Source organism: Elephantulus edwardii, unplaced genomic scaffold (assembly GCF_000299155.1).
Source record: "Elephantulus edwardii isolate Elephantulus edwardi_28Jun2011 unplaced genomic scaffold, EleEdw1.0 scaffold00066, whole genome shotgun sequence".
Lineage (NCBI taxonomy): Eukaryota > Metazoa > Chordata > Mammalia > Macroscelidea > Macroscelididae > Elephantulus > Elephantulus edwardii.
Window position 1 is genome coordinate 10645324 of NW_006399816.1, and position 17168 is coordinate 10662491.

At 40.8% G+C, this 17168-nt stretch overlaps 1 protein-coding gene across 2 annotated transcripts in view; it reads right to left on the reverse strand.

The window, feature by feature from the left end:
* Positions 1-17168, reverse strand: part of THSD4 (thrombospondin, type I, domain containing 4) — an 868930-nt gene that overhangs the window by 69904 nt on the left and 781858 nt on the right. For both annotated transcript variants that reach the window (XM_006888340.1, XM_006888339.1), the window contains 2 exons: positions 3075-3250; positions 652-748 (listed from right to left, as the gene is read on the reverse strand). In XM_006888340.1, coding sequence (XP_006888402.1) covers positions 652-748; positions 3075-3250 — 273 coding nt within the window. The remainder of the gene's footprint in view (positions 1-651; positions 749-3074; positions 3251-17168) is intronic.

The following is a 17168-nucleotide window of genomic DNA, read 5'->3' on the forward strand; positions in this document are numbered from 1 at the left end:
ATAGTAAAAATTAATAGTATTATATAGTAAATATTAAGTCTTCAGGAATCAATTGGATACTAATTGACATGTTCCAAGTAACAGATGCAACCCCGAGTGTGCTCACCAGTCTGTGCCAGGAAATCTGGAAGACAGCTACCTGACTTCCTAGAAGAAATCCATACTTGTTCCCATTTCCAAGAAAGATGATTCAACAGAACATGGAAATTATAGAACAATCTCATTAATGTTACATGTAAGCAAGATATTGTTGAAGATCATCCAAAAATGGCTAGAATAGTACAATGACAGAGAACTGCCAGAAGTTCAAGCTGGGTTTAAAAGAGGCACCAGGGATTGTGCTAGGATAGACAACTAATTTATTTAAAACCCAGTCTCCCTACCACAAACAAAGCCAAAGATCTTTGAGGATGGTTCTCTCAACTCTATTTTGTAGATTGAGAAATATGCTCAGAGAAGGCACAGACTTTCCCCTGAGGTTGCACAGCATGAAAGGGCAGAGGTGAGTTTGAACTCTATCCTCCTGGCTCAGGTGATGATCAGGAAAGAGCTTATCTTTAAAAGCAGGCAAGCTCTTAATTATTGCACAAAGAGAAAGAGGCCTGTAGTAGGAAATGACATTGTGCTTGGAAGTATGACAAGGGAATTTACCTGGTCTTCTGTGAGGTGGCACCTGGGGGCTGATGGCATTAGTCCCCATGATGACGTACTCATAGTGGACTCCAGGGTTAGGCTGCTGGTGTATCATCTGTGGACAAAAAGGCTAGTGTCAGCACAGCTGGTACACCATGGTCCTCTTTCCTGACGGCTTCAGTATAAGGGACACTCTCTGACTATAGTTGCTGGATGATGCTGTGAATACATGCAGCTCCTAACTGAAAGGATGCAAGTCTGAGTTTACCTGGAGGCACCTTGAGAGAAAGACCTGATTTTACTTCTGAAATACCAGCCATTGAAACCGCGGATCATAGATCTACTCTGGCATACTTGGGGCTGGCATGAGTCAGGGCTGACGTCACAGCCACAGCTGTTGCCTGGGGATCACAAAGTACCTCAAACCCAGGACTCCCGGTGGACTGCAAGGTGGAAGCTACACAGAACAGCAGAATGAGAATCTGGGTTGCAACTATGGACCAGGCAAGGAGGCCTGTCACAGCTGTGATCATTTTTGTCTCTTCTGTTAGCCAGTTGTGTAACCTGGAGCAAACACCTGAATCTCATCATCTCTGATTTCTTCACTTGGCAGGGAGAATCACAGCTCATCTCTCAGATCCTTTCTAGGGACAAGAGTCTCTGAGTCATTCCTGCATGAGCGGGTCCTGTTTGACTCATGAGAGTGTTTGTTCTTTTCATTCCTGCCATCATCTTGGGCTCCCTCCCTGTGAAATGGGGTCAGTAGCCCATAAAATACCCCAAAGCAGGCAGATATGAGAGCCATTTGAGCCATCTACATACCAGGGACCAATGCTAAACCGTCAACAGTGAGAATAGGTGATGGTCAGCACAGCATGCCTGGGTACAGTTTGGTGTGACCTCAAGATCTTTTGGCCTACCCCATTTCTCTCATACTCTTTCTGTATAATCTGCCGCTTGGTTGGTCTGAGGCTGGAAACCCTCCTTTATCCACCCCCCTTGCCTCTTCCGTGGGAGCACTTGGCAGTGCATGCTTTGTCCTATTTATTCAATTATTATTGGCTGACGTGTCCTGGACCACCCACACTGGGTCCTTAACAACTGAGTTTTTACCTGATGCCATTAGAAATCTACCTAGAGTCAAATAACCAACTGGATGGTCTAAAAAAAAAATCCCTTAAATTAACTGCAACAAGGCTTTCTTTATAATTTCTCCTCTACAAGCCACTAAGCCAAAGAGGAATGAATGTGTAACTGTATAGTTGGAGAAGTAATGACAGTGCAATTAATAATATTTATGAAAGTCTGACACAGCAAATACCATGGGACTAGTATGGCTTTGGTGACAGTAGCAGTATGTATATTTATGAGCAGGCTCATTTTTTTTCATCAAAAAGTTATTTCAAGCTTTTATTTCTTGTCACTTTTTATTTCCTGACGTTTTTGAAAAAAAATGTTTTCTATTAGTTTGCATACAAAATTTTTATACATTGTGTTTCACACTTTCCTTCATTCACACTGTGTTTCATACATCATTCCCATACACTGTTTTATAAAATGAATTCCCACTGAATTATGCCCACCAGTATCCCATTTTTATATGTCCTGCCATCTTTCCCATTTCCTTTACCCCCTCCCTCCATCCATCACCAAATTGTGCGACCCTGTGACTTCACCCCTCCTACTCTCACTCCTTTGTTCCCACCCCTTCCACTCTTGGACTTTCATATACATTTTACTAGTTATCCTTCTATTTTTACAATAATGGTTTAATGAAGTATTTGTCCATTATTATGGGATTGAGTTGGTTCACTCATGACTGGATTCTAGTTGTTTCTGTAAGACTAAGGGGCATTTTTAACTCCTGGACAACTTCATATTTTAACTTCTTGCAAAATAAATATAAATGTAGTTTTTTTAAGAAACTGGGAACTTCTGGTAAACCTCTCTATATGGTTATTTCAGATTTATTGTGTCATCTGGAACACACTCATTTCTTCGTTGGTTTTAATAGAGTTTGAAGAAGGCTGGGAACTGTGAGAGGTCTTGTCTTGCTTGAGGCATTTGCCTTCTTATACCATAAAAGGAAAACATGCCAAATTAGTATTAGAAGAAAAGTGACTGGAAGAGATCCAATACTCGTGAAATCAAGGATATGTTTTGCCTCTGATTTGGTTCAACAAGTAGAATTGGCTTTACTGGGTCAATAAACCCGGAGGGTAATAAGCATCTGGTAGAGTTTAAGGTTTCTGGAAGCGAGGTACATTCAGAGGTAAATGGTATATTCGAATGCCAGGCATTTAAGAGGCACCTCAAACAGCTCCATTCCCAAGGCTTTACTGAGCAAGGACAATGGTTTGTAGTGTACTTGTTCTAACCATTGTGCTTAGAAACGGCAGGCCACAAAACCCAGAGAACCATCCAGAAGCATCCAAACTCACATAGACATCCAGGATCTCATTAGTGGGTCCTTCTGCCAAAAAGGACTCTCCTGCAGTGCTTGAAATCTCATTTGGACGCTTGTAAGTGAACATCGTCCCTCCGCCCTCATATTTTCCAGGTCGATCAATTGCCCAGTTCCCATTGATGATGGAGCGGCCAGAGCGACTTCGCAAGGCTGTTGAGAAAAAGAAAACAGTTTCATCAATAAGCCCAGAATGTGTGTATGAATCTATTTCCCAATTGCTGGTGTCTAGTTTGCTCCAGACACTGATACAGGTATGGGAGTGGGGGTGGGATGAGCAGGGAAGGGGGGTTTGATTAGGCAACTGGATCACAACCCCTCCTGTGTAATCACGTCTTCAAACCACTTCAGTCCCTCTGACCTCTTGGGACTTAGCATAGAAATGAAGGGTTGGGGTTGCTGGGAGAGACAGATGAGGAAAAGTGGAAGGGTGGTAAGTAAGAGAAAGGAAGGTGGTAAGAGGTGGGGGAAGGCAAACACTCATAGTCTTTATCATTATCTGGGTGAGAGGTTACATTTTGGCAGCTTATGAGCTGATTTTGGCTCAAAAAGAGGCTTACTTTGGCCTCCGTGATTTTTTTTAAATAATTAATCCTGAATTTAAGAATTGAGACATTTTACATAACAATTTAGAGTTCCAGCCTCTCTTGTAAAACAGGAAGACATGGTAACATTGGCTTCACATTCCTTCATGGCTGCAGAAGATGGGGTCTGCACACGCCAGTTTGCCTCAATCCCTACTCTCTATTACTCAACTCTGAGGCTAAATCTCCTTTACCATTTATTATCATGCCGGTTCTACTTCATATCATTATGAGAAGTGGCAAAGTTAGAGATAAAGAGCCACGTGGGCAGCTTCACTCATTTATACAACTTCTTCATCTTGTGTGAACATCTGAGGTTGTGACTTGTGTTAGATATTTCTATTTAATATATCTTATATTTCTATATTATATCATCAGAATTCTCACAACATTGCCAAGCAGAGGACCTTGTTTTCATATTTTTCAGAGGATGACTCAGTGACATGAGGGAACTTGTTCAAGTTCAGGAGATGGTAAATGACATGACTTGGAGCTCCATAGTCAGGAGTGGGGAAGAGGGAAGAAGAGGAGCAAGGAATAAAGGGCATGAGGGCTGAGGAGAGCAGAAAGTGCAGTATATGAGAGCAAACACTTGGCCATTGAACACTATTGCTGCTGTGTGCCACAGAGTTGGAACCAACTCATAGCTGACCCTCCAGCAAATTTTCAGAGACAGTAGATCTCACAAGAGGAAATGGCTCATCCTTTTCCTGTGGAGCACCTGATGAATTTGAACTGCTACCTTTGTGATTGCCATGCAACTTCTTACCAATAGGTCAAACCCACAAGCCCATCTATGATCCAGTTCAGAAGAAATCCTGTTTTAAGTGCCCCGTGACACCACAGGCATTTTGTACCTTCACTTGACAGAATTAAAGAATTTATTATTTAATAACTCATTATGGGAAAATTTCCACTGAAACAAAATTTATGAGAACAGCATACTAAACCTTTAAGTAGGAACCATACAGCCTCAACAATTATCAACTCATGGCTTAATCTCATCTCAGTTTTTTTAAACCCTCAACACTTGTTATATACCAAGTCACCCACGACTGACTCATAGTAACCAGATGTACAACAGGTCTAAATCCTGGTCTATCCTTTCCCAATCTTACTGTCTCTGACACACCTACCCCCATTACCCCAGTCACCTAATCAATCCATCTCATTGAGGGTCTTCCCCTCCTGCGCTGTTCCTCCATTCTCCCAAGCATGATGTCCCTCTCCCAGCACTGGTCCCTCCTTGCAACATGTCCAAAGTATGCCAGATGAAGCTTCAGAATCCTTACCTCCAAGGAGTAGCTGGTTTCATCCTCTCCAGGATGAATCTGTTTGTTCTCCTAGCAGTCCATGGTATATTCCATACTCTTCTCTAGCACCACACTAGAATTTAGTAAAAAACCAAACCAAATTCGCCACCATCAAACCTCATAGCAACCTTCTATCCTAGATGTTGTAAACTGTTGGGGCCCTGCAACTTATAAAGCAAGATTAGCCCTGTACCAAAAGACCAGCAAGACTAACTCTATCTTGGCTATAGTATCTGCTTGACAGAAAACAACTCAAGGAAGTAGGATGTTAAAAAGTAAGCCATACTGCAGCCATTTTATGCAAGTAGCCATTTTGTGCCAGGCTCAAATGTGCAGATGTTTGAAGGGGAGCAAAAACAAGTTTAACCGTTCCTTGAACCCCAAGGCCAAGCAGGGATGTGCAGAATGGTATGTCCCTCCCTAAAGACTCTGTCCTGATGGCCTTGCTTGCTAGTTGAAAGCCTTGTTAGCAGGTGGCTCATAAATCAAAACAAATGTATTGCTGGCCTTGTGGCTAAGTTGTTTTTCTGTTTACAAAAAGAATATAAGACAAGAGTTCAACAATAAACTTTGCTATTCGCCATCAGCGATAGCCTCTCTGCATCTTCATTTAATCCTTGTCCCTTCTCTTGGTGAAACTGTATGATATAACGAGGCTAGATCCTGTTAGTAAACATGTATAAGGCTGCCATTATAACGAGAATTGATTCAACAGCAATGAATGAGCTATTCTTCTAAAATATAAAAACTCAGGTTTTGTGTGTGTGTACATTTGTTTTTAAGTTTCTTTCGTCAAATCCATTCTCAACAGCATTTCTACAACAGGCCAGGTCTGCTGAGGTAAAGGCTGCAGGAAGGGGAGGAGGAGTCCTCCCCTTGCAGACCCTTGCCTGGCTGGCTGGTTGCCATGGCTACTGAAAAACCACAACGTGAAGCTTTGAAGATTGAGTTACAAAATCAATTTGGCATACTGGGTGGTAAAGAAGGGTCACCGGTGGAGATTGGGAAGAACACACATTACACCTAAAATACTGGCTGCTCTTCACCAGAAATTCTCCCTCAATTCTAAATCCTATTTATCCTTTAGCTGTGAGCTTCTCGCATAAAGTTCCCAGGCTCCTATACTCCCATCCTGGCCTGGCTGCTCTGTTACATGCTGTCAGAGACAGACTAGCCTTTCCTTCAAGTGACTCAGTGGGTAGAACCATATAGGGCATTATTTGAGTCTTATCTGTTAATTAATACCCAAATTGGCAAAGGCCTGGTGTTTCCTCATATTACAGCTGTAAAGCCCAGTAGAGTGTTCATTCCCATAGTCTGGACTCAGCAAATGCTTTCTGAACAGAAGGATACATGACAAAGAAAGGCAAACCACTCAGAAGAAAAGCAGGCAGAAATGGTGACCAATAGGCACTTCACTTCACCGAGCACAAATATTCCATGAGCTGATGAAAAAAAGATGCTTAACCTCACTTACAATGAATGAAGTACAAATCAAAACAACACTAAGTTATTTCTGACCCATCGAATTTGAAAAAAAATTAAAAATTTATACTGTCAGTATTGACAGGAATTTGAGCAAGCAAACATTATAGAAACAAGTATGTCTTACAGAAAGTACAATGGTGCTCCTTAAAGGAAAGGATGGTGAAGCTTTGTCTTGCATACTTTGGGCATGCATGTTGTTAGGAGGGGCTACTCCTTGGAAAAAAATCTCATGGTTACAAAGGTGGAAGGTCATCAAAAGAGAAGAAGACCCTTAACACTATGGATTGACACAGTGACTATAATAATGGGATCAAGCATGCTAGACGGTGAGGCTGGTATAGGATAGGGCAGGGTTCAGATTTGTTGTTTAAAAGGTTCACTGTGAATCATATTTGACTTGACAGCATCTAACAACAACAACAACAACAACAACATATTAGAGAGCAGTTTGTTTTTACTATTAAAATTTTAAGTGCTCATGCACTTCAATCCAAAATTTCCACTTCTTGAGAATGACTTGAAAAATATGCTTCTATAAATTTGACTGTACAGAGCATAACAAATGATAGCTAACATTGAGAAGAACGGGAATCTCAGAACACTTAATTATGCCCATATGAAACCTATATCTAGAACCTGAAGCTGTTGTCTGAACAGAGCAAGGGAACACTGTATTGTCTAAAATCAGGAAAGGCCTTCATCAGGGTTATATCCTTTCTCCATACCTATTCAATCCGAATGCTGAGCAAATCATTCCTGAAGCTGGACTCTATGAAGAAAAATGTAACATCAGGATTGGAGGAAGACTCATCAAGAGCCTATGTTATACATATAATACAATTTTGCTTGCAAAAAGTGAGGAAGACTTAAGCACTTACTGCACAAAATCAAATACTACAGCCTTCAATATGGTTTGCATCTCAACAGCAAGAAAACAAAGATCCTTACCATTAGACAGACCAATAGGCAACATCATGATGCTGTTGTTGTTATGCACTGTTTCCTTGAGGAGGACTCTAGTAACTCTATGAACAATATCTCTGAACCTTTCCTTATTGTGAATCAATCTCACTGTCTCTGACAAACCTGTTCCCCCAATACTAGAGTCACTGTGTCACCCCATCTCATCCAGGGTCTTCCTTTTCTGTGCTGACCCTCCACTCTTCCAAGAATGATGTCCTTCTTCAAGGTTTAGTCCCTCACGGCAACATGCCCAAAGTATGTGAGATGGAGTTTCAAAGTCCTTGCCTCCTAGGAACAACCTGGTTTCATTCTCTCCAGGACAGTGTTTGTTCTTTTGGCAGTCCATCGTATGTTCAATACTCTTCTCTAGCATCACAACTCAAAGGCATCGGTTTTTCATCTGTTATCCTTAGTCACTGTCCAACTCTTTCATACATACCAAGTAGCTGCAAAGACCATGGCCTGGATCAAATGCACCTTAGTCTCCCAACCGACATCATTGCTCAATAAAGAGGTCACGGACTATAGACTTTTCTAATGTAACTTTCCTAACTCAACATTTTTTTAAATTTTAAAAATTTTACAGATATATTTACAAAGTTTGAATATAGTTTTTCACAAAAGATCCTTCCCATTTCCTTCACCCCCTCATCAATCAAATTATGCAACCTTATGATTAACACCCTACCCCCAAACCCATTCTCACCCCTCTGCCTCCACTCTTCCCCCTTCCTTGGATCCTCATACTCATTCTACAATAATGGTTTTATACAGTATTTGTCCTTGTGGAACTGAGTTAGTTCACTCAGCATAATGCTCTCCAGTCCCTCCCAAGCTAGGTAGTAATTTACAAAATCATTGTTCCTGTGTGCTGTATGGTATTTCATTTTATGAATGTACCACAATTTCTCAATCCATATGTTTGTGGTTGGGCATCTGGGCTGTTTCCATGTTCTTGTGATGGTGAATAATGCTGTTATGAACACTGGTGTACAAGTTCCCATTGGAGCCTCAGTTCTCATTTTCTTGGGTATATTCTAAGCCATGGAATAGCTGGGTGAAATGGAATTCTATGTTCAGCTTTGTGAGAAAGCGCCAAACTGCTTTCCAGAGTGGTTGTACATTTTACAATCCCATCAACAGTGTGTTAAAAGTTCCTATCTCTCCACATCCTCTCCAACATTTATTACTTGCTGTCCTGTTAAACTTTGCTACTTCTACTAGAATGAGATGGTATCTCGTCATTTTGATTTGCATCTCTCTTAATGCCAGTGCTTTTGAGCATTTCTTCATGTGTCTATTGGCCATTCGAATGTCTTCCTCTGTGAAAACTCTTTCCATGTCTTTTGCCCATTTTGTCATTGAGTTATCAGTCTTTTTCTTGAGAAGGCCCGGGAGTATTCTGAATCCTTTTGTTATGACACTCTTGTCTGAGATGGTATTGCCAAATGCTTGTTCCCACTAGAGGTTTTCTTTTTACCCTGTTGGAAAAAGTTTTTGATGCACCCAGGGATTTAATCTTTAGAAGGTGTCATTCATCAATTTTATCCTCTTCAGATTGTGCATTTCTGGCTGTGTTTAGCCATCTCTTTACACAGTAGACCAGGCCTTCTAAGCTTGGTCCCACTTTGTCTCTGATGAACTCTATAGTTTTGGGCTTTACTCCCAAGTCTCTGATCCACCTTGAGGTGATTTTTGTGTATGGTATGAAATGTGGATCCTGTTTCAGCTTTCTACAGGTGGCAGTCCAGTTTTGCCAGCACCATTTGTTGACGAGATTGTCATTTCCCCATTTGATAGGTTTTATTTCCTTGTCGAATATCAGTTGACCATAGATAGCTGGGTCTATTTCTCAATTCTGTTTCACTGGTCTATGTGCTGTCATTGTAACAGTACCATGCTGCTTTGGTTACTACTGCTGTGTAGTAGGTTTGAGGTCAGGGGGTGCTATGCCTCCCACTTCATTTTTGTTTCTCAGAAGTGTTTTCTCAGTCTTTTGATTTCCTGACTGCTGGTGCCAAGAGTGTTGATTGTGGATCTGAGGAGGATGAAATTGTTAACAATCTCAATATCATCTCCATGTATCATGAAGCTGCCAATTGGCCTGGTGGAGAGAATCTTTGTGTTCTTGATGTTGAGCTGCACTTTGTACCGAAGACTGCAGTCCTTGACCTTCTACAGCAAACACTTCAGGTCCTCTTCAGTTTCAGCAAGCAAGGCTGTGTCATTTTCACAGTGCAAACTGTTGATGAGTCTTTCTCAAGTTCTGATGCTGCATTCCTCCTCATAACGTCCAGCCTCCCAAATGACATGTTATGCATATTGACTGAAAAGGTATGGAGAAAGGATACATCCCTGAGGCATTCCTTTCTTGATTTTGAACCATGCAGTGTTTCCATCCTCTGTTGGGACAACTGTGGTCTAAGTATAGAAGCGCAATAACAGCTATGAAAAGTAGGACACGTGCTGACTGTGAAACGGACCATCAACTACTCATGTGCAAGTTCAAACTAAAAGTAATTTTTAAAAAAGCCACAAGAATCAAAGTTTTACCCTGAAGCCATACCACTTGAATTAAAAATAAATAAATCTCAAAACAGGTTTGAAGACTTGAACACTAATGGACAAAGAGCAGATTAGCTATAGGAGGATTATCAAAAATAGCATCCATTGGGATTATAAAATGATACAGCCATTTTTTGTGTTTCTTCAAAAAGCTGAACATAGAGATTTCATAAGACCCAGCTATTCCACTGCTAGGTATATACCCTGAGGAAAATAGAACTGAGACACAAACAGAGATTTGAACACCAATATTCAGAGAAACATTATTCACAATTGCAAAAACATGGAAACAGCCCAAATGTCCAACAAACAACTGAATTGAGAAATTACAGTATATTCACATGATGTAGCACTCAGGAGCAATGATTTTAAAAAATACTGTACAACATGGGAGAGGTTCCAAAGCTTTATACTGTGTAAGCTAACTCAGGTGCATAAGAACAAATATTGCACAAGACCATTATTGTAAAACCAGAAGGATAAACCAGTAAGATGTATATGGATATGCAAAGATGGAAGGGGAAGGGGGGCTGGGGCTGGGGAGGGGATGAAAATCTTGGGGCCACGGAAGGAGATAGCAAAGGAACCTCAAAACAATGTACACGAATGAAACAAAAAGTAAACAAATTATTGTACGCAAACCAAGAAAAAAAATTCTTAAAAAAGAAGAAAAAAGTATCATCCAGGAAGAAGGCAAAATGTCATTACAAAGACAGAGGAAGGAGAAAAGACAGAGATAGATGTGAGAAGAGACTCTGAATATTGTACTAAAATGCTGAGAAACCAAAGCAAAAGGAAGAAATCAAGTTAAATTGCTGAACAGAAGCTTTCAAAAGGGCAGCTCGGGAAGACAAAGCACAGTATTACAATGAAATGTACAAAGAGCTGGAATCAGAAATTCAAAAGAGACAAAGCTGCTTGGCATTTCTCAAGCAGAAGAACTGAAGAACAAAGTCAAGCATCAAGTTGCAATACTTAAAGATGCTATGGGCAGAATATTGAATGAACCAGGAAGCAGCAAAAGAAGATGGAGGGAGTATACAGAGTCACTGTATCAAAAATGTTTGGCTGACACAAAAGAATTTCATGACACAACATATACCCAAGAAGTAAGGATGATGAAGGAAGGAGTTTATGCTGCTCTGAAGGAATTGGCAAAAATATAAGGCACCAGGAACTGATGGAATACCAAATGACACTTTTCCACAAACAGATGCTACCTTGGACGTGCTCGCCAGATTGTGCCAAGAAATCTGGAAGAAGTGCTGGAAGGTGGAAAAGAATTTTCCAACCATGATGGAAACCATGGGATCAGTAAAGAAAAATGAACAGACGCTAAACCTAGGAGGAAAAATTGTTGAAGCGCAGCATTACCCCATGGTCTTAAGTTACCACAGACTGCTTATTGGTAAGCACAGAGAAACAGAATAATGTCTCAGTGGAGAAACTGGTCAACACCAGTGAGCAAAGACAGACATGGTGTATCTCCCGGTGTCATACCTTCAGGAGGACAGACCATCATCATGAAGTATCCAGCCTGAGAATTTCAATCAAATCACAAGGAAACATCAGACAAACCCCCAAAACTGAAGAACACTCTACTTTTTTTTTTTTAAGGTCCTGTGTTTTTTGAAAATGTCAATGTGCAAGTGATAAAGAAATGCTGTGGAAAGACTGAAACTAAGGAGGAGAAGGGAAAGGCCAATTTCATGTGCTTGTTTATTCTTCTTTCATGGGTAGGTTAGAATCGTTGGTGTGTCTGAGCCCACATTGTACATATATATCAATTCATCTTATTGAGGTTTTTCTCTGTTTTTATTCACCCTCTACTCTTTCAAGGGATCTCTGCTGGCTTAGTGATAAAGAGGTGACCCAGAGGCAAGAGGTTTGAAATCAGCTACTTAATGGGAGAAAGATGGGCAATCTCCTCTCATGCAATTTACAGACTCTGAAAATGCAGTGCAGGGTCAGCTAAGTGTCAATTCTGACTTACTAGCATATAATAACAGCAACTATTTTTCCAAGCATGACAATCTTTTTCAGGGACTGGTTCTTCCTCATAACATGACTAGAGTATGTGAGATAAAGTCTCAACATCCTCACTTCTTAGAAGGCTTCTAAGAAACACTCTGGTGTTTCTTCCAAGACAAGTCTGCTAATTTCCTGGCTTATTTATTTATTTATTTCCATCAAGTCAGAACTGACTCATAGCTGTCTTTTTATTGAGTTTACGAGGCTGTAAATTGCAAGAGGATAGATTATCCATCTTTTCTCCACAGAGCCACTGATGGACTCGAACCATCAAAGAGCTGTACCTTTGGGTTATTAGCACAGCACTCTCTGGACTACACCAGTAGGCCATGGTATATTCAATAACTTTTATCAACACCATAATTCAAAGGCATAAATTCTTTAGTCTTCCTTATTCACTTGCCAGCTTATACATGCTTATGAGGCAACTGGAAACACTATGGTTCGGGTCAGGTGCACCTTATGACATTTCTGCTTTTGAACACTTTAAAGAAACTTCTGCAGCTCAACTGTCCAGTAGAATACATAACTTAATTTCTTTGTAGGCACTTAATAAGTGCGGCTGGATAGAATGAAAGTATGAGCTCTATTGTTCTAATCTTTTTCCAACCTCAGCATTCAGAGAAAAGATTCTTGGAAACACCCTGAAGTCCCATTTACATGTGAATATTCCTGTTTAAGAATTCCAATCTTCAAAATAGCCTTCTCCTTTCCTGACCAATATAGTAAACAGGGATGTATAAAAATTACAGTATGCAGGGATGCATAAAAAATCTGGTTGTTTTTCTCTTTTAGAAAAATACACACACGTCTTAAATGAATCAAAGTTCAGCTTGGTAAGATGTAAAAAAAAAAAATAGTTCCAGTTAAAAAAATAAATGGACACATAACAAAGTTTTCCCAATTCAGGTTCACATTGGCATTATGAGTTTAGAGAGGATCAAAGCCGTGCAATTTTGAAAACATGATGTGATATATTTGGACTAAAAATCAGAGAGTATGAAGGAAAGAAGGTTGGCTTTCTCTCTGACATTATAGGATCACAGGCTGTGTGGGGCTTGAGTAAAGGGAAATGCCAAATCTTTGTTCTCATTTCATTGCTATATACTAGCAATGTATGTATGACTAATTCTCATTCTTTGGAATATTATAAGATTTGATTTATTTTGACTCTATATTTCCCTCTGAATACTTAGTAACCGAAAACAATCTTTAGAGTTTACATATTAAGTATGTATATAAACTGTGCTAAGAAATAATGGAGGGCTGTGACGATAAGGAACTCATGCACAGGCTAACACAGTTGGCTACCAATCAAACAATGGAGGGAGAGTTTTCCCAGAAGGACTTTGGAAAAAAGGTCTGGCAATCTACTTCTAAAAAGTCAGCCATAGCAAACCTTATGGAGCATGGTTCTACTCTGACATGCCTGGGTTCACCATGAGTGGGAACTGTTAGCAACGGGTTTGGTAAATGGTAAAGACAAGACATAGCCCATGACTTGGGGGACTTGGAATATAAGGGCAATCAGACATGATGATAATATAACATGCAAAGGGAGGCAGGTAAAATTTCCATGGGAGCGTGAAGAGGAGCTCAGAGAAGAGGTGGCATTTCAACAGGGGTTTTAAGGGTAGTAGTTCACTGGTCAGAGGACAGAGAAAAGGCATCAGGAACAGCACGAACAAAGGCAGAGGCATTAGAGGGGTGACATTAGAGGAAAGGTAGTCAGTGTGGTGTGGCTGGTGAAGAAGAGACTTGGAGTGATGAGGATGGTGGCAAGTGAAGGGTGTGGAGTCCATTTTTTGGTTTGTTTTATTTTAATGCCCCTTGACTTACAAATAAAATCTTAGACTCTACATTTGTCTCATGTTTTAATTGCAACTTAGGTCTTGTGTCTGTTACACTGACTAACATAATACAAGTGTACTATGTATAATGTATGAATTATGTATAATATGCTCATAAATAATCAAATCTGTCCATAAGGGTGTGTGACTTTGTTTATCTATTTGCTATGAAGCAGTGAGCTTGTCTGATGCAGGGTTATGGGGGACGACGACCAGAAGCAGAGGGTTGGTGAACAGGTGTGGAACTCACTACAGTAATGGCATGCACTCTAGAGATAGTCTGGAATCCCAAACAATTTCCAGACCATCTACGTGATCTCTCCATACCTACTGTTTCCTCCACTGTGAAATGTAGATGACAGCACCTACCTGTGAGTAGTTATGCACTTATCCTTTGGCACATATGGGTAGTGAAGAAATGTTTGCTCTTGTTAGTGGTTCTAAGCATAGGAGGAGTTATGTATTGTTCTCCATTAAGCTGATATGGCTAGAAACCAATAACTCAATCATGGAGTCCATTTTTATACTACTGAGACTAAGTCCCACTAATGGGTGTGCTACCAATCACTGTGAGATCTGAAAAGAACAGATTAAGCACGGAGAGGGCTGAGCATATGGAGAGACAAGGAAGATCCACATCATATGAAGACTGCTAATGAACTAGGATCAGAAACAGAAAAGAAAGACAGACCATCCTCCATGGCTGACCAAGAGAGTCTTCCCCTAGAATCAATTCCCTAAGTTTAGACTTGAAGTCTGCCTTGGAGGAAATGTAACCAGTTTACTCCTTAGATGCAAGGAGGGTGAAACTCTGTCTCACACACTGTGGGTATGTTGTCAGGAGGGGCTAGTACTTGGGAAAAGATACTACGCTGGGAAATGTGGAGAGTCAGGGAAAGAGAGAAAGACCCTTAGCAAAACGGACTGATACAGTGAGTGTATAACGGGCTGAAGCATGAACCACAGGATAAAGCAACATTCAGATCTGTTGTCCATAGGGTTGCTATGAGTCAAGGCTGACATGACAGCACATAACGACAGTAACAACAAGAACAAAAGCAGCAGCAAATTATGGGGGAAAATATTTTTTTTTTTTTGTTAAAGCTACTCACTTGTATTTCTATTATAGGAAATGAATATGTATGAATATTTGGGAGCCATTAGAAGTTCTTGATCAGGTCAGGAATAGAATGAGACCTGGCTTTAGAGAGAACACTGGCTGCACAATAGAAATCCATGAAGTCCAGAGACGACAGGGCCATTCATGCCACGGAGTCCCGCAGTGCCTGGTCTGCCTCTCCCAGATCACGGGAGGCCCAGGCCACCGGAGGGCACGCTTGTCTTTCTACAGAACTGTCCATGCCTCATGAGCCCTTGAGCAGGAAGTTCAGAAGCCCATTTCCTCTAACAGGTGTCAGGACAGCTCATCAGGATTCCTGGGTATCACAAATGGTTGGCACTTAGATGGTAACTGAAGAAAGGTGGTCAGTTTGGATCCACCCAATGATATCTCAGAAGAAAAGTGATCTGCTTCTAAGCAGAGCTTTGGTATGCAAGGAGAAAGCTTAAGGGTAAAATGCCAAGTCATGGGGACCCCATGTATTACAGAGTAAAACCACTTCATGGGTTTTCTTGGATGTAATTTTTATAGGAGCAGATGATTAATGGCCTATTCCACAGCACCATTGATTGTATTTTTGGTTAGTGGTAGAGCTCAACGGTTTGTACCGCCTTTTGTTCCTTACATATTAGTCATTTGGCACCATATGTATAGTGCAGAAGGCACCATGAAAGTGTGAGAAGATATTGGAAGTGAGAAGACCTGCTCTGCACATTCTAGATCATAAGAGAGCACACAACCCAGGCTGAAGACTGAAAGCCTGGGATCTGAGAGCACATACTCTGAAAGCCTCTTTCCCTTTGGGAACTTATGGTGAACCAGAGGAGGTCGTCCTCCTCCACTACATTCACAAGCACCAAGCCAACAAACAGACCTGGATCTGAGTCTAGTTTCTAAGCCACTGAGTCAACCACACACTGGCTGATGCCATTCAATATTCCCAACTAATACACAGTTAAAGCGCATGGCAGGAAGCTCTGGTGCCCTAGCAGCAAGAAGCTGTCCTGCAATCCTGAAGTCACGTGGTTTGAGTCCACCAGCTGCTCCACGGAGAAGGATGGGTAATCTCTTCCTGTGAGATAAACTGCCTCTGAAAACCCACTGAAGGGTCAGCTATGGGTCAGTTTTGAGTATGGTACAACAACAATAACAGGTATATGGCCACTTGCGCTGACCTGCCTCCATTTACCACGTCTAGTCACCAAAACTTTCCAGTTTCCAACTACAGAAGGCTGGATACAAAATCCATTTCTGTGGAAATCCTATTTCTTTCCTCTTTATTTGATGTTTTAAAAATTACATTTTCTGAAAAAAAATTACATTTTCTGGAGACCAAGAGATTTTCACTTGGTTCCTTAGTTTCTAGGATTCTTCTTAGAGGTCTCATGAGAAGAAAATGGAAAGAACTGGGGCCATGGTGGTGGCGGCAATCACCATCTCCCTTTGTTATAAACACTCCATTTCATTTGAGATACATTCTTCGTTTTACAGGCATGCCACAAAGACATTGAGGGCTTGGTCTCAGTCACTGTAAAAAAGCAAATAGAAAAACAAAGCAAGCGATACAAATTGTGGTTTTCCAGGGCATATAGAGTTAGGCTTATACCATACCATAGTCTATTAAGTATGCAAAGCATTATGAAAATGTTAGCAAGATTATAAGAGTCACCAAAATGTGACAAAGAGGCACAGAGTGAGTCCATACTGTTGGAAAAAGGATACTGATAGATTTACTTGTTGGAGGGTTGCCAAAAACCGTCACTTTGTAAAAAACAAACAAACAAACCCTCAAAACTAAAACAAAACAGTATCTGTGAAGAGCAGTAAAACAAGAAGGCTGGTACAGAGAGAAGCCCTCCCTGTCAGAGCGCTGACTCGCTCTCTCAGGATGGGGTAGAAAGTGGGCTTTGTCTACTTCACTGTAACTATTTATATAGATTTTATATAGATTTGAATGCATCAGCCTCTGCAGTCATCCAGCATAGGTCTACACAGCTTTGCAACAAAGAAGGAACCTCTAACAGCTCCAGCAGTTCATCTTATCTGTTTGGTTCTGATACTACCAGTTTCCCTGCAGTCAACTGCCTCTCAAAGTTGGTTGCTCAATGCAATCATCCAGAGAGGTTTCCTCTTTTTAAAAAGTTTGGTAAAAAGAAA